This window comes from Cebidichthys violaceus, unplaced genomic scaffold, assembly GCF_023349555.1.
Source record: "Cebidichthys violaceus isolate CVI_PGR_0920_01 unplaced genomic scaffold, fCebVio1.0.p SCAF_5, whole genome shotgun sequence".
In the NCBI taxonomy this organism is placed as follows: Eukaryota; Metazoa; Chordata; class Actinopteri; order Perciformes; family Stichaeidae; genus Cebidichthys; species Cebidichthys violaceus.
The window spans coordinates 17,461,980-17,486,115 of NW_027176705.1; the positions used below are offsets into that span (position 1 = coordinate 17,461,980).

Below are 24,136 nucleotides of genomic sequence, written 5' to 3' on the forward strand. Positions count from 1 at the left end.
TGCAATGCTGTGACGCACGTGGTAGATTGTTGTGAATTCAAACAAAGACGTTTGATATATTTCAACAAAACCTCTCGGTTATGTTTCAGAACATCATCGTGGTTCAGCTAAAATAAGTGTATAAACTAAGTAGTAATAGAAAACACCTTTGGGACACAAATGCTTGTCTTCTGGTTGAAAGTCCTGTGTTCGTCTTTGTACTACGTCGTCACACTCGCTGAGCATTTTCCCTGAGCGTGTAATAATAGCGCAGACAGGTTTACATTGTAGATAGGTGAAAGCTTGCTAAAGGGTGCCTTGTGTGTCGTATCACTAGCCGCGGGGCGTGTCAAATGAGAACAAGGCTGGACTTTTTAACAAAGTGACTGAGAAATGATGGTATTGGACCTTTACCCCAATAGTCTATTGTACATTGTGCAATATTATTGGACACAATTGTATTCAAGAAATACTGTACTGTACTTATCTTCAAAACAAGGCTCAACAAGTTCAAGAGCAGACACAGGAGGATATGACTGTATTTATTTTTTGGGAGAATTGTGCAATAGCCTACCGCATGATTGGGAAAGACATATGTGGCTCTACTTGGGACTTTTGCGATTTTACTTGACGTGGTATAAACAGTGTTTCCATCAGCACAAGTTATCAAATGAGGAATCTGGGGCGTTTCTTGGAGCAAGTGGACAAGCAGCTGATGTGTTAAAAGGGAGCGCAGTGCTGCAGACATTGCTGCTTTAAAACTGGACTCCACAATCAACAGGTGAAAATGTGGCTTTAGTCTGAACTACCTAAATGCGAGGTAAGTCCAATTACCAAGGAAATGTTTCATGTCATTGTATTTGACTGTAAATAGTTTTTTAATGGTGTGTGTACCACACCTGTGTTAAGAAAAGAACCCTGTAAGGGGCCGGTAAATATGATCCAGAACGGACAATTTTTGGAGGATTTGAAAGCTTATTAGAAATGTGAATACCGTGTTTTCTAATACTATGAGACAGATTTTACAACTTCTGACGGCCGCTGTGTTGACATAGCGGTTCTTGCACAAAACATGTTCTTTCAATTTAACCGTTGGAATGCCTCCATTCCTTTAAGCCACAACTGTTTGGGTCAACAAAAGCAAACTGTTTAAGGCTAAAGAAAAGTTTATGCATTTTTTTAAACCCTTCTTTATCCCATTTCATTATGCAACTCTGGCTTCCTCAACATCGGCAGATCTGTATACAGTTGGCATTTGCAAATTGTACACACACACACACACACACACACACACACACACACACACATACACACACAGTTCTACTGTATTTCACACTGTTTACAGTAGTGTATAAACAGAGATCATCTTCTAAAGAGGGCCTTTATTCAGAGCCACTATGCTGGTGTAAAGTTCACAGAATAGACAGGGCTCTATCTTATCTCAAGGACTTTTTACAACTCAATGTTTTGGACATTCAGCTCCCCACCCAGGAAATCAACCATTAACTCTGGGCTGAATCTGACAAGGGAGGGCATAAATAGCAATCCCGTTCCTCCATCTGTCTTCATTTTCTCTGGTGAAGACATGGGGAAAGGCCTCTTCGTCAGCAAAGCAGTGGCAGTGACCTGTGTGGTCGTAGCCATCGGTGCTGCGGCCACCATCATAGCCCTGTCGGTGGTTTATGCTCAGGAGAAGTCAAAGAATGACGTGACGGCTTCATCCACCACCAGCCCCACCACCAGCCCCAACACCAGCCCCACCACGCCCTCCACCCCGAAGGAGCCCTGGCAGCAGTACAGACTCCCAGACTCCCTCGCTCCCGTCTCCTACAATGTCACCCTGTGGCCCCGGCTGGAGCCCAACGAAGGCGGCCTGTACATCTTCACCGGACACTCTGCGGTGGTGTTCAGATGTGTGAAGGAGACCGACCTCATCATCATCCACTCCAACAAGCTGAACCTCACCTCCTTCGAGGGCTTCCATGCCAAGCTGACCGGCCTCAACGGAGCGACTGCGCCCGGCCTGAAAGACACCTGGCTGGAGATCCCCACCCAGTACCTGGTGGTCCAGCTCAGCAGTCCGCTGCAGGCCGGCAGCACGTACGAGCTCTTCACCGACTTCCTTGGAGAGCTGGCCGACGACCTGGGAGGATTCTACAGGAGTGAATACATGGAGGATGGGGTGAAAAAGTAGGAAGTTCTTTTTAATCTTAATCTGATTATTTAATTGGTTTAGTTCTGAGAATTAGCGCGATTTTAAACAATGTGTAAATCTTAATATGTCGTAATGTCATTTAATGAGAGTGGTATCCATCTACTCATTTAACTTTCGGTAAGAAGGCAAATGTTTGTATTTCCCAAAATGTCACATATTCCTTTAATTAGATTAGATTAGAAAAGCAGTGTTTAGATTATCTGGTCATATTACGTTTTATTAAAAATGTATATGGTGGGCTATTAATAACAAGGAACCTTTAGCTCTATGTCTTGATCAGTTCAATGGATAACATATTGGTTGCAATGTCAGTTTGTTGATTTTAGATTAACTCCAGTACAGAATGTAAAAAAATTAAATAAAACAATGTATATATATATATATATATATATAATATATATATATATATATATATATATATATATATATATATATATATTTAAACTTTCTTGAACAAAAACAAAATATTTTGTAGTGTTGTGTTTACAGCCACTATGTGTAAGATTAGAAATATTGTCACTTTGGTTACTCCTAGTGGTTTAATAAAAAAAGACACAGCTACGGCTGCTGGTGATATTTCTCAAGCCTTTAGTTTCTTATCTATATTTAGTTCAAACATCACATTACACACCAAAGTCCCTGTCTCACATTACCTTATAAAAAAAGGAAACGCCAGTGACTTGCATTCAGTGAGGTATACAGATGTCACCCCTGCGTGTCATATCTTGTCACATAATTATAGTCTCTACTGATGCACAGAACCAACCCTTTCCCACGGGTTGCTGAAATGTAACCCGTGGGAAAGTGAAAAAGACTTTTGGTTTGGTGAAAGTGAGTACACCAAGGAAGTAACAACCACCTAGTTCCAACACAAACTAGAATAACATTGAACAGGGATTATATCTAAGTGTGAGAGTATCTAAAGGGGAGAGTTCCTTCAGCATTTCATGTGGGTGTTAATTATTCCGTTTTCCTATCTGTTGTTGTCAGAGTTGTGGCCACAACTCAAATGCAGCCGACGGATGCCAGGAAAGCCTTCCCCTGCTTCGATGAGCCTGCTATGAAAGCAGTCTTCCACATGACCCTCATCCACCCCCACGAGACCACGGCTCTGTCCAACTCCATGAACTACGGCAAGTTCTTCTCTCAGCGTCCGGCGCTACGTTTCACACGCCACCTGTCCGCCTGTGATGTTTCCTAAAGTAACCCGAAGCCTCAAGCGTGACGTACCGATACATACGCATTCCATTCACAACAACAGCACACATCAAATGTTCGGCTGTCTTGTACTGTATGTTGATACAATGTGCTTATTATTCCTCACTGGTAATGAATGTGCTGCTGTCTCCCCCCCCCCCCCCCCTCCCCACACACACACACACACAGAACCTTTAAACGTCACTATGGAAGGACACAATTTAATCCAGACGAGCTTCGAGCCCACGGAGATCATGTCAACCTACTTGCTGGCTTTCGTTGTGTCTGAGTTCACATTCATTTCCAATCAACCGGATGCAGATGTTTTGGTAATTATTTATTACATCTCACCATACAAATGGAAATGGGTCGACTCTGACCCTTGACCTTCCTGGAGAGTGGAACAAGGATGTTGTTAGGATGAGCAATAAAGTGTGATATTGATAATCGGCTATGAGAACCACACTCCCCCTCAGTACCGCTTCCACTGCTACTACTGCTACTATCTATTGCTACAATGAACTACCATTGTTGCTGCTGCAGCTTGAATTAGGCTCAATAATTTAAGCTGATCTGACTCTGACTCTGTTTTCAGTTATTATACAGCAGATGCAGCGTTACAAACCACTGCTCGTACTACTAGGACTACAAGTACCATCACAAACAGCAGACGCTGGCTCTCTGCGGCTGCTCTGCTCTGGTGGACGCAGTGTTACTCTGCTGCCCTCTGCTGGACTCCAGGCTTAGCTCAGGCCTCTGGTCTACTATTTTTTTCCCCTTCTGTCTATTTAATAAAGCACTGTTTGTGTACAGATCAGGATCTGGGCTCGCAGGAGGGCTATAGACGAGGGCCAGGGGGCCTATGCCCTGGAGAAGACTGGGCCCATATTGGCATTCTTTGCGAACTACTACAACTCTTCTTACCCCCTGAAAAAGTCAGGTAGGAACCACACGCACAGACCAACGCGAGGACAGTAAATGATAAACGATATTACTTCATGATTGTCTTTTAGACCAGATCGCACTTCCTGACTTCAGCGCTGGAGCCATGGAGAACTGGGGCCTGATCACCTACAGAGAAACCGCCCTCTTATATAACCCCGGCGTGTCATCCAATGGAGACAAGGAGTGGGTGGCGACGGTCATCTCCCACGAGCTCGCTCATATGGTACACAACTAAAGGACACTCTGTGGTGTTCTGCCCTCCAGAAACCAAATCACATCTTTGATGGTCATCGTGTTTAGCTCTGAAATGTGTTTCAAAACCTGCCGATAAAATGAAGCTCTGTCCTCTCAGTGGTTTGGGAACTTGGTGACCACGCGGTGGTGGAATGACCTGTGGCTCAACGAGGGGTTTGCCACCTACGTCTCTTATCTTGGAGCCGACTATGCTGAGCCAACGTGGAACATGGTGAGTTTTGAATATTCCGCGCTGAATATACTGAACGGACCTCTTTTTAAATTGCTCCTGTGTGAGCCCAGTCCTGACGAGGTGGATCCATTTAATCCATTTAACGTGTTTAAAATATGTGTAAGAAGTGTCCGGTCATGCCACAATGCACAATTCAAAATATTTCCTTTGGGCATTTTCCAGAAAGATTTAATAGTCCTGAATCAGATCGTCGGTGTGATGTCTGTGGATGCCTTGGCCTCTTCCCACCCGCTCTCATCCAAAGAGGAGGACATCCTGAGGCCAGAGCACATCAGCCAGCTGTTTGACTCCATCACATACAGCAAGGTGCGGCATAGTTGATATTAACACGTCTTAACTTCCTTACCCTAATGTATCGTTCTCTTCACACCCGAGAGACAAGATGTCGACCTCCGCTAAACTAAAACTGAATCAAACTGTTGTTTCCCCGGGTGACCCTAATCAAGGACTCTTTGGGAACTACAGAATGAAAGTACTAATGAATCGCTGATCCTCGTTAACCGAAAACTGTAATTGTGTCTGACATAACATTGCTATTATCCTCCTGTGTTTCATCACAGGGAGCTGCGGTCCTCAGGATGCTCTCAGAGTTTATCACTGAAACCGTCTTTTCCAAAGGACTTCATGTGAGTACAGTATTTTGTTAATGTTGTTTGTAATATCACCATTTTATTGCGGTTCATCTAACTTTGTTCACAACAAAAGCGCAACTCAAGCGTAACAAATACTTTGATGATTTGTCTGCAGACGTACTTGGAGGCGTTCAAGTATAACAACACCGTCTACACAGACCTCTGGAAGCACCTGCAAATGGTACGATCCACAAAACACACACTGATGAAGAAAATGTGTCTTTCAATTTATATTAAAGCAGAAGACACAAAGCTGATAACCTCATGAAGTTGATCACGCTAACATGTCAGAATACAGAATACATCCAGCAGCAGAGAAACATTAGTGTTCATTTGAAGTTGTGTTTTTGGACACGGGTCCAGTACAAGTCCAGTATTCACTCTCCTATTAGCTCCGGTTTTGGTCTCCACCAACTCGTGAGCAAAATATCCGGCTCTTTAAAAATGTCCGCTTAAAAATAAAATAAAAACTGCGTTAAAATAATTGTCGGCGTTAATTAATGAATGCGTTAACGTGATAATAACTTGCGTTAACTTACCCAGCCCTAAAATAAATAAAAAGTAAAAGAATTCCTCTGCAGGGAGCAACAAATGGTCACAATATTACTAATATATGAATATTCCTCTTTTAAGGCAGTGGATAACGCCAACATAGAGCTGCCACACTCCATCGAGGTTATCATGAACCGGTGGATCCTACAGATGGGGTTCCCGGTGGTCACCATCAACACCCAGACTGGACAAATTACCCAGAAACACTTCTTGTTGGACCCAAACTCTGTGGTGGACAGACCCTCAGAGTTCAAGTAGGAAACACTCTTAACGTTTCTTGTGAATATGCTGAATATACCGAGTGTGGTCATATCGGGTCCTGGCATAAGAAACTCACCCGCTCTCTCTGTGTACTCCGTGTTTCCGTGTGTGTGGCGGGATGAATGCGGCCGTAGATACGAGTGGTTTGTCCCCGTCACGTGGATTAAGACTGGAGGAGCCGAGCAGCAGTACTGGCTTCTTAACAAAGAGGGTAAGGTTTACTTCAGGTGTTCCTACAGAGCATTGCAGAGATGATGAACGCGATAGAAAGAGGTGCATTATTTTTGCTTTTCATCTCCATCCAAACAGCTACAAACACAGACATGACTCTTAGTGCTGACGATTGGCTGGTGGCCAACATAAACATGAAAGGCTTCTACCGAGTCAACTACGACTCCGACAACTGGGAGCGTCTCCTCGCCAAGCTGAGCTCCCGACATCAGGTGTGTGACGCCGCAGTGTTTCTAAATGATGACTACCCAAACCCCCCCCCCAAAAAAAACCCTCAATTCCTTCGTTCGCTTTCCAGGACATCCCAGTGATCAACCGAGCTCAACTCATCGACGACGCTTTCAACCTCGCCAGGTGAGGCCAGGTTTTTTTTTTTTTGCAAAGCGTCTGCCGTCAAATGTTGAAAGAGAGAGAGGGCTGAGCAATCGTACGTATGCGTTCCTGTTTCAGGGCCAAGATGGTGAACACAACTCTGGCTCTGAGGATGACCAAGTTCCTCAACAAAGAGGTTGAATACATGCCCTGGGAGACAGCCAGGCGCAGCTTGAACTACTACTTCCTGATGTTCGACCGCAGCGAAGTCTACGGGCCCATGCAGGTTTGTGATGAACGGTCAACCTTTGCCGTGCATCCGCACTGAATTCATTCCAATGCTGATCCCCAAAGAACAGCACGGTGAAGGTGTTTATGAAGGACTGCAGATTGGTTAATGGAGGGAAAATATGCCTGGAAATCAGCAGATTAATCACAAGTCTTTACTTCATCATTTTTCAAATGCTCCTTTCCTTCACTCCTCAGGCTTACCTGAAGAATCAGGTCACCCCTCTGTTTAACCACTTCAAAGAGATCACTGTCGACTGGACAAAGATCCCAGAAAATCACACCGACCAGTAAGGATGTTAGCATGTCGCCTGTGTTCTAAACCATGTCTGTTTCACCCTTTTGAAATATACTGTAGTATTTCTTTTTATGATGAACCATGGTGACTAGACTGATGTGTTTTCCTGGAAACCGCAGTATTTACAGGATGATACCATCGCCTGGGGTTTCCCAAAGGGGAACTCTGACGAGCACAAGATTCACTTTATTTGATTGACAATTTAGGTTCCGCTAAGCCGCAGTAAACCGTGTCCCTGTGGCTCTCGTGTAACGTAGATTAGATGACACTTTAATTATCACCACAGGAAAAACTAGATAATGCCAAAATAATCTACCCATCTTACCCATCAGCTGCACCTCCACTCTACTCTGTATCTCTTTAATGTGTTCACTCCAATGTACTCTTATCTTGAGAGGAATAAGTTTATGTTGGAAAACTTTCCTGCACTTCTACTGAAAAGATGCTTTTACCAGGCGTGGTGGGATTTACTCGATGTCATTACTTTAGAGTTTAGATGAACTCCTTCATTAGTGAGAACATTCAAAGATGGTCCAAGTGGGGGACCCCACGTTGGAGAGCCAATGGGAAGAGTTCTCCGCATGTGAGATGCTCCACTTCCTTTTGCACCTCGAAAACTTTGATGGTTAATTTATTTAATTTTCAGAATGAGAAAGTAACAGTACCGTCGATGTTAAAAACCCAAGAGAGCCGCACACAATTAAACGTTCAGGTATGATGGGGCATATATATAACATTATCTTTAGTAGTTTCTTAAAAGCGGATGTTAACACTACAACAGCAGTGAAATGTGACCGTTTTCAAATTTGGTAAAATAAAGAACTAAAAGTAAAGGTGCCCCATCTCACTTCCCAGACCTGGGGGGGGGGGGGGGGATTCAAGGTCTGCAGTTGGACCCCTCCTGACATTCTCCTGACCCCGTGAATCTTCTCATGTCCCTATCTAGGTACAACCAGGTGAATGCAATCTCCATGGCCTGCAGCACCGGAGTGGAAGGCTGTAAGGAGCTGACCACCGGCTGGTTCAGAGAGTGGAGGAACAACCCCACGAACAACACGTATGTTCACACCCTCACGCTCTCCGTTCGATCTTTCTTTTCCATCCTGTCTTCCTCTCGGGATTAATATGTGGGACTCTCCTAAACCTGTTAAATGCAGCACCACCGCCGTCATTGCCTTTAACTCTCTGTCACCTTCTTCAATGGTTGCAGGATTAGTCCCAACCTGAAGTACACGGTGTACTGCAGTGCGATCGCAGCGGGAGGGGTGGAGGAGTGGGACTTTGCTTGGTCCATGTTCAAGAACACCACCATCGCTACGGAGGCTGACAAACTCATGTCCGCTCTGTCCTGCACCAGACAGCCCTGGCTGCTGAACAGGTCAGCCGTTACTGACGTCGTTCTCTTCCTCTGGTCATTTTTAGTCTCGCTGCAGGCGACTGGTCCTACGTCAAACACCGTTGCAGCAGCGAGTAGAACGTTTTGTCCTCACCGTGAGTTGTGTTTCAGGTATCTGGAGTATTGTCTGGACCCAGAGAAGATCCGTAAGCAGGACGCCAGCTCCACCATCATTTCCATTGCTAGCAACCCCATCGGTCAACCTCTGGCATGGGACTTTGTCAGAGCCAAATGGGACTATATATTCAACGAGTGAGTCTTCCCTCCTGCACACATGTATAGAATGTGACGGTTAAAGCTGAGGTCACGGTTAAACGTATTCGGCAGAAGGAGGATTTGATAATTGCGGTGTTGATTATCTATAACTATTATTGGAGGGATTGCCGTGACATTTTGCTGCTATTCCCTTCAACCTCCAGTCCTAATTAGCTAACATGCTAACATGCTCAACTACGATGGCGAACATAATTATACCGGCTTAACATCAACATGTTAGCATTGTCATTGTTAGCATGTTGGAATGCTGACATTTAGCATTTGGCTAAGTCTAGCATGTCCGCGGACTTTTTAGTCTTGTCTTCAAAATGTCCAACCAACAGCTTTAGTTGTTTGCGAAATGATCACAGCCCGTGTTTGTTCTGGCCTTTTTCTCCAGTTATGGTGTCGGATCGTTTTCCTTCGGAGGACTTGTTAACGGACTGACCAGACGATTCTCCTCTGAGTTTGAGTACAAGCAGGTACAGTTTCTCTGTTCATTGTTGTTCTCTGTAAGAACCAACGAGCCAATATTTCATTCCACCAGGGCAACTTGTGAGTGAGTTAATATTCATAACGAGACTACTGTTTGCAAGGACGCACGAACGTGTCGTTACACAAGTACGGTGGTGAAGAAAACGTTCTTATACCTTAATCCTATAGATTATTCCCGTTTATGCCGACATTCAGAATTGAATACCAGTAACCCCCCCCCCCCCCCCCTCCCCGTTCCTCTCAGTTGCTGCAGTTCAAAGAAGACAACGCCGGGCAGCTTGGCTCGGCCACCACATCTCTGGAGCAGGTGCTGGAGAGTACCAAGGCCAACATGAACTGGGTGGCGATGAACAAAGAGCAGGTGCTCGATTGGTTCACCAGCGAGACCTCTTCACCGGTTTAACACAAGTGCAGATGGTCTTACTGACCGAACCAACTGTGGTATTATAGATATCCTGAATGTAATGTTTTTTTTCTTAAATGTAAAGGTTTGATTATAAATTTGTATGGATATTTGATACAAAATAAAAAATATGTTTTAATACTGTACATACTGTAAACTATTCAAAGAGGTTTTTTGCATCTGTTGTTGATGCCAGTGTTTTGAATACAAGCCATATCAGATTGTGACATTTTGTACCTCCAAACTGTGAGCGCAGCCCATTTCAATGTAAAATATCTGAAAATAAATGGCAACAAACTTTCATTTGCTGAGTGCGGGCCTCTCCGGGCATCTCGGGAACATCACAGATCACAGAGTGGACATAGCAACAGCCGTAAAACATCAATTCACAAAATGGGCCATCCAACTTCAGTGACTAAAACTCATTATGTGCCCATATTATTAACTTCTGGGTCACACATGGACACTGCAGAGGAACACTTTCGAACAGGAAGTGACAATCAAGAGTTGGGGTGAAATAAAGTATTGGCTTCTGAGTTTCTGAGCTGAATCCAGAGCCGTTTATTTATCATGTTTTATGGTCTTAACCACTGTTTACACAAGATCAGAAAAGGCGCCAATCAACTGGTCCCAGCTCAGCTGCCACCTCACTCAGTGGGGGTCTTTCCTTAAGGACTTTAGCGGGGATGTGCTCCCTGTTTAGCACCTCATTGTCAGGCTGACAGCTGCAGTGTTTGTGTAGGGAAGCCGAGGCCAAGCAGGCCAAGTCTGCATGATTTCATTTGTTTCGTATATAAAATCATTTGGATGAATGCGACAAACTCGAGGGTTATTTTGATAAATTACGTTTATTTCGTTCACGTTGTGAAAGCTCAATAAATATACAGTTCTATGTATTAAATAAAATGCACAAAAAAGACAGAAATATATTTTGTTCAAAATAACAAAATTGAGAGGTTTGTCCATAGATTTTGTTAGAGGTCATTGCTGCAATGAAAATAGCGGCTCGATGGCCGTGTCTCTCAGCACTGTCCAGAGAAGGCGGCGTTTTGAAGTTGCTGCTGTGGCATCCAGAACTGCTCGCTGGTGAAGCGAACTTCGTTTGAAACCTGAAAAGAGAAGTCAGATTTTTGGTTACGAACCCATTTAACACAAGTTCACCGCAAAGCAAATTCTCTGAAGCTCAAATGCTTTTAAATCCGTGGAGCTGTACAAGACCATGATATGAGACATACCTGATATGAGGGCTGCAGAGAGGACAGATGTGCTGAGCTCATGGTGTTACAGTCTGGTTCTTGATGGCCGTAGCTGGCTGCTGGCTGACCCAGGAACTGGCTGAGGTTTTGGGGCTGCTCCGAAAACCCTGAGGCGTTCTGCTCCGGCTCCTCCTCGCTGAGGCCCAGCTGAGCCGACAGGTAGGAGATGTAGCGGGTGGTGAGGCGCAGCGTCTCGATCTTGGTCAGGATCTGCCCGGCGGGTGCCACCGAGGGAGGCAGGTATTTCCTGAGGTGCTGCAGGGCCTTGGTCAGATCCCTCATCCTCAGCTTCTCTCTCTCGCTGGCTGTCTGCCGCTTCTTCCCCGGATACCTGGATCTGGGTTTCTTCGCGGTGGAGGACGTGGCCGTGGAGGATCCGGGGCAAGGCGGAGGCTGCGTCCCCTGGGTGAGGCGAGGCGCTGCCGGGCTTTTGAAGACGAAACAGTCCATGGGGTTCGGTTCGCTTCCGGCTGCCCGGAGAGAGGCGGGGGAGAAGCAGAAAGAGTCCACAGAGGAGGTGGGAGACAGGCTGCTGCTGCCTGCGCTAAAGTAGCCAGGGTCCGAGGCCGGATCGTAGGCCAGGGGATCGTAGGGCTTGTCCAGCAGGTACTCAAATAGGAAAGAGTTGTCCTGGAGCTGGAGAGGAGAGCAGTAGGAAACCTCCATCGCTGCTGTCGTGGTCGTAGTCTTGGTCTTGGTCCGAGCAGTCAGTGTGTTGCCGGTGAGGCAGGCAGAGAGGACAGTGAGGAGGACCAGGGAGGCCTCTCCATATATGTGGTGGGAGGTGCGAGTTTGCACCTCCGGCAGCCACCTCCGGTCTCTGAGAAGCTCTGGGGAGCAGGGGCGACACCTCTGCCGGGGGGGGGTTCCCATGGGAAACATGGCAGCTCCGGGACAAGGTGCGACCGGAAGTAGACAAGTTCACACGACACGCTCCTGCAGCCCGGGAACACGACAAAGGGTTTGTCTGTCCCTGAACCCCGAGGACTTCTTTTTATTAGGAAACTAACTATAGCGCCATGAGCCGAGACTGAATGATCTGTTCCCAAAAACCTCAATAATACACGGCTGGATGAGTGAATGAGCCATGGAGCTGCAAGGCCTCAGGTTCAGAGAAGCACCCCCCCCCCCCCCCCCCACAACAACAAGGTCAGGCTGCAGAAGTGTGCCGGTGGGCAGCTGTGAAGTGTGAGGAGTTTACACCTCGTCCTGTTTGGACAGCAGTGCGCCTCACTGGCCTGGGAACTCAGATCCGCACAGGAAGAACGTACAGAACCAACAGACACGCTGTCTTTTATTAAGTTCAGGTCCACGCCGGCTGTCCCGGCCACCTCTTCCTTGTAGAAGAGATTTTTCGGGCCTCAGTGGGACCTGGTTGGGATCTAGATTGGTACCAGTGGGATTGAATTTCCAGGTTGTTATTATTAAATAACAACCCAGTTAATGTCCACCGTGATTAAAGTGATGTTGAGAGACATAACTGTGAATAATAGATAAGGTCTGTGGCAAAGGGGAAGACACAATACATCACATTGTCAGTCTTCTATTGTTTATTTAGTTTGCAACTTTATAGTTATGTCACTTTATATTTATCAGACGCCTTTGCTCTAAGAAATATTTTAATTCCTTCCTCAGCACCGTTTCTTTTCTTCTTTTTATACCTTTTTTTTGGGTTATTATTAAAAATATTGTTACCACGCATGCATCTCTTCTCCCTTGATCCCCTAAAATGAGTTTCTGGTTCACAAACTGCTGCATACAAATATGCTTTATGTATATCATCTGGAGTTACAGGGTGAATATTGGCAGAGTTTTTTGCGTGTGGATTTTCATTTCAGATTGTTTCAACCTCTTTGTTGGTACGGGATGTTAGAAAGAATGATTTTCTTATTCTGTTTTTGAATGCCTCCATCACTAATTCTAATTCACTAGTCATATATTTGTGAGGACTCTCTCTGGTGTTCCTGTGAATCTGGTCCTCAGGTGTCGACTGTGGATCCGAATCCCGAGCAGCGTTCCCACAAACCTCCGCGTCACATTTGCCTCCTGCTCTGCAGCAGAGGTGAAACCCATGAGCGGAGACGTGTGAACCGGTCTCGCGCAGCTCTCCGGCCACCTCGGGTATGCAAGAAGACCAGACATCTGATGTTAAGAGAAACATCCAAAGCAGAGAGATGGGATGAAATCAACATTTCACAACTCATTTAGCTGAAGCCGGTTTAGTTTTTTGGTCTTGAGTTGGAGGGTGTGTTAGGTCACACTTACTTCTAGATAACATTACAAGTAATTCTAGCACTTTATTTTTGGTTGATTGAAGTTTGAATCCTTTCACAAATGAGGTCCTGTCAGTTTTACTTCATTTTCTGCATTCTTTTTAAAAGTTTATTTTATTCGACGAACATCTTTCACTCTGTTTGTTTCAAATGATAAACTATTTACTGAATATTTTTTCCTGCTCTAAACCTTCGTCAGAGCTTCCCCCAGCTGTCAGCTTTCCTCTTTCCCTCCTCGGCTGATGACGGAGAGGATCGGCCTTCCCTTAATCCACATTAAGCTCTGACAGTGTTTACTCCCATGTAATGAGCGAATAATCAGCACTGCGGCGCTAACTCTTTCATCCCCGACCCTTTCAGGGCCGGAGCCTTTATTAGCTCTTCTGTGATGAAAGGCCCGAGTGGGCACATTAGGCTTTGTGTTGGGCTTTGCCGGCCGCATATCAGATGAGCTGCACGTATGTGGCAAACCAAACACTCGGGCCTAATTCTCCTGCCTGCCGTGAAGCCTCTCTATGAATATTAAAGCCCTCTCTGTTGGCTCTGGCAGGTAATTAGGGCTGTAGGTGAGAGAGAGTGAAGGGGGGAACAGAGCAGGGGAGATCTTATATCTTTAGTCTAGACTTAGCGGTGCCAAGGACCTCTCTGTGTTTGCTCAGCCACATTAACAAAGACACACTAAATAAACTAGATAGCTCTGGTCTGCTTAGATGCATTACGCCATGAGAGGGACTTACTGTGGTGTTTCTGGAGGGGCTGGTGTCTCTGGTAATGCCCCATGATCCCATGTTTAGGGTATTTATGTTACATATTGTGGCGTTCCAGTAATATTCACATACGTATTGCATCTCTGTGGCATTTTACTTTTGCCTGTCACAGTTGCATCTGCTGTAGAATTATTGTTTTTTTTCAGGTGTTTCACAGACAATCTGAACAAGAACATGAATGTGGTTGAATAATACAATATATTTTCATTCAGTTGCATCATGGGGTCTTTCACAATTTATTTTTTCTAAAAATGCAAAATCTTTGTTGTCTTTATGTGTTTGGAAATGTTATTCCATTTCAAGTTATACTTCTTCTAAAGTCGTCTCACGCTTGTTTTCCTCCCGCAGAAGACGCGTCGTGTCTCGGTAGGAAGAATCACAGTGCAAATGACAGAATGACAGAATGACAGAATGACAGAATGACAGAATGACAGAATGACAGAGTCAATGAGGTCTGATTTTAATTCAGCCGCCTCAGTTTCAGGGAGCCATCGTTACCGTCATTAACGACACCTGTGCGCTTTCCTGCCACAGCGAGACAAGTTCAAACGTCTGCTGAGTTTGAAGGGAAAAGTTAATAAAACGATGCACAGGGCCTTTTTTTTTATTTAAACATTTTTTATTTATTAGGTTGTTCACAGTGGCGATGCTGACAGGGAGCATAGGGGGGGAGGGAGACAGCTGAGGAAATATCCACTTTATTGTCTCATCTTGATGGTTGCTGGATGGAATCAAACTGAGCTTCGTGGCAATGTGCCCCCACTGTCAGGCCAGCAGGACGCCCCTCCAGTGTTTGACATTTTGACATTATTTGGGGTTTGTATGTCACTCATTTCTTTAGCTGTAGCTTCAATGAAGAGTTGCACTGCAACACGCTGACACAGAATATCTACGTTACATTTAGACAAAGTGATAAATGGAAGGACAGTTTTTTAAAAACAGGCTTGGCTGAACATAATCATTCCTCCTGTCTGTACTGGTTAATAACAAATCCCTTCCAACATTGCTTTCAATATCAGTGATGGAATCCGCGATCTTTATTTTGTGCGAATAGATAACATGAGGCTTTATCAGTTAATCAAATAGAGCAGAGTTACAACCTCTTTGGTGTGAAATCCCCTCGCTGTGTTTCCTTGTTGAGCTGCAGTTGAAGTGTACAAACAAATACAGATGTTTGGAGGGAGGACTGTGGATTTTTGCGGAAATGTCACCAACATTGGAATCACTCAGTAACCAGTATGAACAGGAGAACGGATTACAGGCAAACACTGCTTCACTGTTTGTGTGTGAGCTGTGTTGTCTTTGTTGTTCAATGAGAGCTATGAGCTCAAATATGTTAACCATCTCTGATTATCTGAAAGTGCAAAAGACTTGACGAATCTTTCAACCTTGGTTTTTATTTATTTTTGTGCTGTTAGAGTAACTCTCTTTAGTGTCATGTCACCTGATAAATGTCCAATATTCTCTCTTTTAGCTGCAGATTCAGATGATAATTCTCTGTAGGCTCCTTTCACATTGTCACGTTTTTAATTGAAACATGTATAAAGATATAAATCATAGCCGCTTTCTTTTTTAAAAACCTAATCAAAAACATGTATTTAAACTGTGCAGTGGCGACTACAACATAATCTAAATGAATAAATAGATAATGAATTATAGTGAGGCTGGCCATTTTATGATATTTGTGTATTTTCATCACTGGGGTGCCAGTGTGCCTTCATGAGCAGCAGAGGGCGCTCTGCAGCACTCTCCCCTCGGTCCTGACATGCAGGCCCAGTCCCAGTGTCCCCTCTAAGGCCTTAAAGCCTGAACCCTCAGGGACTCACTGACGTCACCTGGTGAGTGGTTGAGTGTGAGACACTGTGAGGGCTTGAAATGGTGTAAATATGAATGGGACAGCAATTTTCTGCAACATATCACGTTGCCATGACAACAACATGTGTTATGTACAATTGTGTGTATTTATATTTATACTTTGTACTCCTTGATTTGAACGCCTTCCAGGCTCTTTCCTCACAAGATGAGAGGTAACTTCATATCATCTATTGTCAAAACAGCTTCAATGACAAAATGAAATATTTGATGAATAAATAATAATAATACGTTTTTTTGTTTGTTCCATCTTTAATCTTTAATGTTTCTGTGCACATTTAATTAGACAGGCTGAACACGCGTGAGCCGTCCTCTTTGTTGACCTTTTTCACGTCTCCGTCTGTCCACTGGTAACCCCGTGTTTAACGTTACATTGCAATGATTTGTGGGTAATTCCCTTAGGCTATGTCTGCATCTAGCATTAGATTTACGGAAAGGGTTCATGAAGGGCTCAACATGTCTGCCAGAGACTCAAAGACTCGAGGATTCGACAGTGGGACAGAACTAAACCCTCACGAGCGCCTCAGAGTTTTGGAGATCGGGATCGGTCCATACACTCTGCATCATGGGGACCAGGCTCGGCAATGACGACAATGACACTCGTGGCATTTTAATATTATATTTATTATAAATAGTGGCATAAGGAAATATAAAAATAGTTGTTAGACATATCAGTATTTACATGCAGCATTTCACAGGACAAAATAAATAAAGTTGTAGAATAGCATATATATATTTCAAATAAATTACGTGTTTCACAGTGAGGCAGTAAAGACAGAGAAGTAGTTTTGTCTGTTGTTGGATGATGACGACGACGACGAGTGTTTAACCCCAATACTCTCTGGGAACCAACGGCATGCAGAAGTCTTTGCCACACATCTGAAAAAAATGTCAAAAGGAAGTTTGATTAGCATTGTGTACTTTCATTCAAAAAAAATGCAAGATGTGTGATTTGCACAAATAGAGATTCATAATTAATGTGAAACGTTCACATACCTGATAGCAGGGCTGTGTTGCCGGAGGGGACTGCAGGATGCCGTCCATGCTCGTGTCTCCCATTGGAGCTTCGATGTACTGCATGCTGTACTGATCCGCTCCAAATCCACAGCTCCCAGAATGCAGCACGGTGCCCTGGCTGTGGCACTGGGCCTGGTACAGGCTCTGGTCCTGCAGCGGGACCTCCTGTCCTCCCACGGGGCCGTGCTGGAAGTAGCTGAGGATGTCAGGCGAGGAGGCGTCGCTGGCCGAGGTGTCTCCTTGTTCCCTCCTCTGGAAGAGCGCCTCCTCGCTGAGGCCCAGCTGGGCCGACAGGTACGAGATGTAGCTTATGGTGAGCCGGAGGGTCTCGATCTTGGTCAGGGTCTGTCCTGCGGGAGCCACCGAGGGCGGGAGGTAGGACCGGAGGTGATGCAGAGCCTTGGTCAGATCCCGCATCCTCAGCTTCTCCTTCTCGCTGGCGCTCTCCCTCTGCTTGCTGCGCATCCGGCTGGCTCGGCCCGACTTCCTGCCGCGTCCGGACAGGGAGCAGGGCGAGGACTTGAGGGTCTGGGGGTATCCGGTTTTGGCTACTTTGGGAGTGGACTGTGGCAGCTGCTGGTAGCAGGACGGAGAGAGGCTGGAGTCCATGGAGGGGACTGGGGAGAGGGTCTCCAGGGAGGAGATGCTAGACAGGTCCGAGTCGGAGCACCACTGGTACTGCAGGCCGTAGTTGAGCAGAGGGACCGAAGAGGTATCCATGTTGTGTGGAGTGGGACTCTGGTCTGACTGGAGGGACTGGGAGGCTGTGAGTGCCGCTCAGCTGTGTTGCACTGGTTTATAAGTCCAGGCCAGGCCACAGAGGTGTGAAGTGACACCTCTGCAGATTCTCACAAACCATCACTGTCTCTACAGCGGAGGCCGCTGCCCATGAACACACACACACACACACACACACACACACACACACACACACACACACACACACACACACACACACACTCCCTCTCTGGGACCTTGTCTCAGTACCTCTCCCTCTCCTCCATGTCTGGGAAAATCCAGCTACAGGAGTAGAAGTGTGACTTTTGACTCCTGCTCAAAACAATAAACAGTTTTTGCTTTTTGGGCTTTTTTTGTCCCTGAGGAAAAACCCAGATGCATTTTGCACATGTTTAAGGGACGGGGTTTGTTTTGAATGATCGCATTTTTCCCGCATTCACTTTTCAACAGTGAAGCCAAAGACACTTGTCAGCGATCTGGACAGTATATGATAGTGTGAAGAAGCCTTAGTGTTGAATTATACCTGCCATCACACTGAGTCAGTAGTCACATTGTCTTATCTTATTTAGCACATGATGATGTTTCACTATTGTTTCCAACCAAATAAAAACCAAATCACTCGGTTCTGCACACGTCTCCAATAAAATCCTGTGATAAAAACTCAAGAAGGATTTAAGAGTGATTACCACCAAATACACATCAGTGAACAGAAGCAATGAATACAAATCCACAGATCAAGCACATAATGGTGAACGAACCTTTACAATAAAAGGCATTTATACATGTTTCTGATGTCTAGATTTAAAATTGACATTTACAAACATATAAAACGTTTATTAAATGATATTACAATATGAAGTATTGTTTTTTAAGATTTGATGAACAATACATAAAGAAGTTCAGCTCCAAATCGACCGACGAAAACATTGGAATTCTTATGCTTACATATTAATGTATCAATAATAACGATAATGTGATACACATAATATTATAGCACTCTGAAAAGGGATCATTTTGCATGATGAGTACGTTTACTTGTGCACTTTAACAGTGTGGTACTGCTACTTTTACTTAATAAAGTGTAGGTATGTTTTCCTTCAGCGATAATCTGCAATGCAGCGTGAAAGACAGAGAGTAAATATGTGGGTGACCTGAGGTTAACCATCTGTGCTGCAGACTACAGGTATCTTCCTGAGTGAGTTTTAAATGACTATATAATATATCATTATGGAAGTACATGAGTGGTGCTGGGGTTGAAGTGTATCATCATGTCAGATGTGTCAGAAGTCAGGGGAGTTGTTATTAATATATATATATATATATATTATTAAGAGAGCAGAGACCTGGTCCTCCGTGGAGGTTCGTACTTCACACCTCACCCCGAACTTGAACCTGACGTGTGTGTTCTGTCCTCCGCTTTATATTCCACCACTTCTCACCAACAAGATTGTTTTATAGTCACAGCGAGTCCAGCTGTGATCTCTGATCCTTCTCTTTATCTCGATTTGTTAGGTGGAGCTTTCCTCTGTTGCTCCGGTTGTGTGTGTGTGTGTGTGTGTGTGTGTGTGTGTGTTTCCCAATAATGTGAAATGTAAATACATCTAATGAAGCATAATGACCTGTATCATGCAGTTAAAGCCGAGGTGTGATGGATTCACACCGTTGAGAACTGATGAGTCTGGAGGCGTCGCTTCACACCTCAGCTGTGAGAACCGGGAATGCTGGGAAATACTCCTAACCTCTCTCTGTCTCCTCTCTTCCCTGTTTCCCAGCATCGCTTTTGGTGTAGGTTTGGGGAGAGTGATGCATTTTTAATTCAGAAATAGTGAATAGTGCACTTTAAGGGCACAGTCCCAAAGCACATCGCGATACTTTGCGACACGCCGACAGTGTTGGACTTCTTGGTTTGGTTGGTTAGATTAGGGTGGAAGTGTTCAATCTATGTTGCTTATTAAATCATTGTAGCGTCATCATCATCATCATAACACCGTCAATATCATCATCAGAATCATGATTTTTCTGGCTTCAGCTTTCATAAAACACCAGCTCTTCTGTGATTGGCTCGGTATAAAGGTGTCATTGTCTGGTCACCAGCAGTGCAGATGACAAAAAAAATATATCTGTGATAGAAAAAGATGAAACACAAAACTGTGCAAAAATGCGTATTTGTCTGGTTTTTATAGACGGTGTCCTGCAGCTTGGAGCCCCTTCGAGTTCCTTCTTCCAGAACACTGAAGCCCTGAAAAAATGATAAAAATGAGATAGAACAATTAGGTTGCACCAGTGCAAGGTGAGGTGTATAATACAAGTGAATCAACCCAAGAGGAAATATATGGCACCCCGAGAAAAAAACGAATGGTAATATTTGAGCTGTGTCGGGCTGAGGGCGGCGTGAACCGGGGTTGAACCCGCACAGCTACCCTGCCAACCCCCGCACCCCCTCCCTCCCTCCCTCCCAAGGTGAGGCTGTGGGAGCCTTCCTGGGAGTTTGGCACCTCTGGGTGGACGCACACCCACAGCAGGCTAAGGCTGGGCTAGCTGCCACCTGTCTGGGCCTCCTGAGTCCATCAACCCCACCGCGACCTCCAGTGCGCTCCCTCCAGTGCGCTCCCTCCTCGGCTTGGAATAAAATCAAATTGCACCTCATTTCGATGATTCCTGCGGGGACATTGGGTCGGCGCCACGGCAAACAGTGGTACAGCAGAGACAACGAGAGCACAACCGCAGCACAGAGGAATAATCTGTTGGAACAGGCTGTTAATGCTGCGGTCAGACGCCAAGACCGCAAAAGATGGGTCCAGATTTGTTAATAGCGCTATTTGAAGTTAAGATAAATAAATGCAAATGCTGCTGGAGTTGATATGAAAGTGTTCAGAATCAAATGCTTTGGCCTTCATCTCGACCCAAATGAGCTGAGGGCGGCGTGAACCGGGGTTGAACCCACACTGCTACCCTCCCAACCCCCCCCCCGACCAAGGTGAGGCTGTGGGAGCCCGCACATCATCTTCATCAATATATTGTTGCATATGGACAGACGGGGCATTACGGACATGAAGATCCAAAACAATCACAAGAGTTGATCCGTTTCCAACTCCACAGTTTACTCTTGATGAAGAGCATTACTAGAAAGATAAAAACTGCGTCACGTTTGACACTGTCAAATTAAAGTCAATTGTAATGAGTTTTTTCTTAAACTTGTGTGGTCATATTAGGTCTGTTGAAAGCTTCATTTTGTGTGTGTGTGTGTGTGTGTGTGTGTGTGTGTGTGTGTGTGTGTGTTGGTCAGTGAGTGAGGTGGCAGGTGAGGGGGTTACATTTTGCACCCTAGGTGTGAAACATAGCTGGAGCTGGAGGGGTCAGCCAGAGGTGGACAGTAAATTTCCTCTAATTGTAAGAGAGTGACATCAGCAGAACATAATAACAAGATTCAAAAGAACAACTTAAAAGAATTAATTGAAATAAAAAAGTTAAGGGAGCAGGAGCTGAGGGTTTACTTTGTGTAAATGTTGATAATACAATATTATGCCGGACCAGCTAATGCTAAAAAAAAAAAAATTTAAGACATGTTATCAGCCGAGTCTCACCCGAGTCATATTAGTTACTAGAAGCGATTTTATTACTAGATCATATTCAATCATTAGTTCCACTGCGTCTTCTAGTTTGACATCCAGGTAGACCTGGTGGACAGATCAGCAGAGTGTCCTTCACACCTCAGCCAGAGTAAACACATCCTCCGACTACCGGCACTTGCTCACACTTCTGTGCTGCCATGTTTTTACAAGCCCCCCCCCCCCCCCAACACACAGCTGCCACTGACATGGGAACAGTTATATTCAGCTTGTGTCAGCGCTAGATTGAGCAAAACTAAAATTATTAAATACAATTCAATTTAAGATAAATATTTTTTACATCACAGAACAAAACTAAAATCTCAGTGTTCCTCTGCCTGCGTTAGAAAAGACAGACGGTGTAACGCTAATCTGCTCTGTCCACTAATTTGTGATTTTTTTATTGTAAATATTGTCAGTGTCGTTCACTTTGAGAGCACATTAATCTTTCTTTGGAAAGATATTTTGAATGTTTTCTGCTTAATCTGACATCTTTGGATCTCATGATGACCACAGTGAAGTAATGATGTCCCCTGTAATTTTATTTCATAGCCTACATATTTAAAGTTGTCAGTCACATTAAAAGGAATAGTTCAACACATTTCTTCTCTTTATTCCCAAAAATAAAATGAGGAGATCGATACCACTTCTAACGCCGACTGTGCGGTGCATAAAGCCACAGCCAGCTGCCGTTTAGCTCACCACAAAAACGAGTACCAGCCTTCTCCGTTCAAAAGTAAAGGAGAAAAAAGACAAATAAAGTTGCGTGCCCCTGCCAGCAAACAGTCCGACACATAACCTCCCATACAGATTAATCAAATGACTTCATAATGTGTTAATTAATGAGCTTTGAGGTGTGTTCCAACCCTCAAATCTCACTCCCCCTCTGACACCGACCATGGAGGCACCCTTTAGCGTCTGTAAGCAACGCACCGGGCTTTTTAAAAGCATTTAAAATCATAACTCAGAAACACAAAACTGAAGCACTGACCAAGCGTCAGTATTTGACGAGATGGGAGCGGAAATGTGTTGCGTGTTCAGACAGAAAATGAAACGTCTCTTGACCGCTGGTGATTATTAGTCCCAGTGATGTACCACCTGTACAGAGTTAGCTGTGAGCTAGCTAGCAACAGACCCACAGACCGTGTATGTGGGAGTGTGCCCTTTGTATTTTTGAACTCAAAACTCAACAGCTCCTTTCTGTTATATGTGTCAAGTTGAGACATTTTCAACATATAGCCGTTTACCTTTTTTAACAGTCTTACGGCTAAGCTAAGCTAAGCTAAGCTAACGTGGTGCTCGTAATAGCTATATTCTTAACACATATATTGTGAATTGGGAATCAATCTTCTCATCTCTTAAGTAACCTATTTCTTTAAGTCTTGTCTGAAACCCTCTCATATTCATAAAAGTGTGCAACTCAATTATTAACCAAACAACCGGAACATAAGCCCTCAGCTTTATTCAAGTCATGATGGAGCTACTAATTTACAACAAATATACACAGGTCTACAGTATGTACAACAACAAACATAGTTTTATAGTCAGACTATTGTGTAAATTCACAGACATGTGGATAACAACCACACACACACACACACACACACACACACACACACACACACACAGACACACACATAGCTCAGCCATGCCATCAAAAAAAAAGTAACATGCTCCTTAGAAATCTTGACACATGTTGTCAGAAATGCAGCAAAACTGTTCTTCATCAGAACATGAAAATGAGAGCATCATAACAAAACATGTTATCTCACAGTTTTGTATCATTCTCAGGTTTAAAAAAAAAAAAAAGACGAAAAAAGAAATCAATAAACAAACAATTCCGTACACGTTGTCATGGCAAGTTGTGACAGATAAGACTCTGATTCTACGTTATTATCACCACCTACAGAACACAGCGCTACAGTTAAGAACAGACACGACGTCTCAGTTGGGGACCGGACGCCAAACAGGAGGAGAATCCGGTCGGCCTTTGGGGTTGGATTTGGATCAGCTGGGAGAAATGAACAGGAGTGGATTCAATAAAAAATGAAAAGAAAACTCCTACATTTAATAAAATGGTCAATCCAGGTTTATGTCTAGAGAGATCAGACCAAGCAACTACATGTGCACTAGAGAAGACGACACCACAGGACAGTGCAGAATAAATAAAGAATGGGTGAACGAAAGAGGTGTTTTCTCTGAATAACAACGCCAGCAGTAATATTACTGCTGCGCCTCGGCATCAATACACCGGGATTCAAATCTAATTCAAATTATGATTATAAGTCCTCTCTCTTTCCTGTTGTTTCTTCTCCAGCGGGGAATGAAATCAAAGCACAACATGGTCACATGAACTACAGTACAGACATATTTTCATCTCATATTAATTTTTCTTTTACACAAACCTCAAAGAAAACAAATGTTGCTACACAGTGTGTGTGTGTGTGTGTGTGTGTGTGTGTGTGTGTGTGTGTGTGTGTGTGTGTGTGTGTGAGTGTAGAGGATGGTTCAGTAAATGATTAAAAGGAAATGATAAACACTAGTTTTATATGACGTGACAGAAATGCTGGGCAGCCTGAGGAGCTCACAGAGGGAATAGAAAGCAACCACAGGTTCACGTAGGCAACCAGACCGTTTTTAAAAACATTTTAAATCATAA

The 24,136-nt window shown here is 44.4% G+C and overlaps 3 protein-coding genes across 3 annotated transcripts; 1 reads left to right on the forward strand and 2 right to left on the reverse strand.

Moving 5' to 3' along the window:
• Positions 1-538: 538 nt before the first annotated feature.
• Positions 539-10,249, forward strand: LOC137887375 (aminopeptidase Ey-like). The gene is made up of 21 exons (XM_068730316.1): positions 539-799; positions 1,459-2,169; positions 3,185-3,327; positions 3,581-3,720; positions 4,205-4,331; positions 4,405-4,559; positions 4,689-4,802; positions 4,986-5,129; positions 5,384-5,449; positions 5,571-5,636; positions 6,089-6,261; positions 6,403-6,479; positions 6,578-6,711; positions 6,798-6,853; positions 6,950-7,097; positions 7,298-7,389; positions 8,344-8,454; positions 8,608-8,775; positions 8,905-9,045; positions 9,449-9,530; positions 9,788-10,249. Exons 2-21 carry the CDS (start codon positions 1,565-1,567, stop codon positions 9,944-9,946), a joined length of 2,901 nt encoding a protein of 966 aa, XP_068586417.1. The 5' UTR covers positions 539-799; positions 1,459-1,564; the 3' UTR covers positions 9,947-10,249.
• A 719-nt stretch (positions 10,250-10,968) lies between these two features.
• mespaa (mesoderm posterior aa) lies at positions 10,969-11,868 on the reverse strand. The gene is made up of 2 exons (XM_068730919.1): positions 11,182-11,868; positions 10,969-11,055 (listed from the first exon to the last, which is right to left on the reverse strand). Exons 1-2 carry the CDS (start codon positions 11,866-11,868, stop codon positions 10,969-10,971), a joined length of 774 nt encoding a protein of 257 aa, XP_068587020.1.
• A 5,071-nt stretch (positions 11,869-16,939) lies between these two features.
• On the reverse strand, positions 16,940-17,851 carry LOC137887736 (mesoderm posterior protein 1-like). Its single transcript, XM_068730921.1, has 2 exons — positions 17,111-17,851; positions 16,940-16,993 (listed from the first exon to the last, which is right to left on the reverse strand). Exons 1-2 carry the CDS (start codon positions 17,849-17,851, stop codon positions 16,940-16,942), a joined length of 795 nt encoding a protein of 264 aa, XP_068587022.1.
• Positions 17,852-24,136: the final 6,285 nt, after the last annotated feature.

Coding starts and splice junctions, on each gene's coding strand:
- LOC137887375 (XM_068730316.1), top strand. CDS start 1,565: ATGGGGAAAGGCCTCTTCGTCAGCAAAGCAGTGGCAGTGACCTGTGTG. Junction 4,332..4,404: donor TTACCCCCTGAAAAAGTCAG/GTAGGAACCACA, acceptor ATTGTCTTTTAG/ACCAGATCGCACTTCCTGAC. Junction 6,712..6,797: donor AGCTGAGCTCCCGACATCAG/GTGTGTGACGCC, acceptor TTCGCTTTCCAG/GACATCCCAGTGATCAACCG.
- mespaa (XM_068730919.1), bottom strand. CDS start 11,868: ATGGAGGTTTCCTACTGCTCTCCTCTCCAGCTCCAGGACAACTCTTTC. Junction 11,056..11,181: donor CTCTGCAGCCCTCATATCAG/GTATGTCTCATA, acceptor TTCTCTTTTCAG/GTTTCAAACGAAGTTCGCTT.
- LOC137887736 (XM_068730921.1), bottom strand. CDS start 17,851: ATGGATACCTCTTCGGTCCCTCTGCTCAACTACGGCCTGCAGTACCAG. Junction 16,994..17,110: donor CAACACAGCCCTGCTATCAG/GTATGTGAACGT, acceptor CATTTTTTTCAG/ATGTGTGGCAAAGACTTCTG.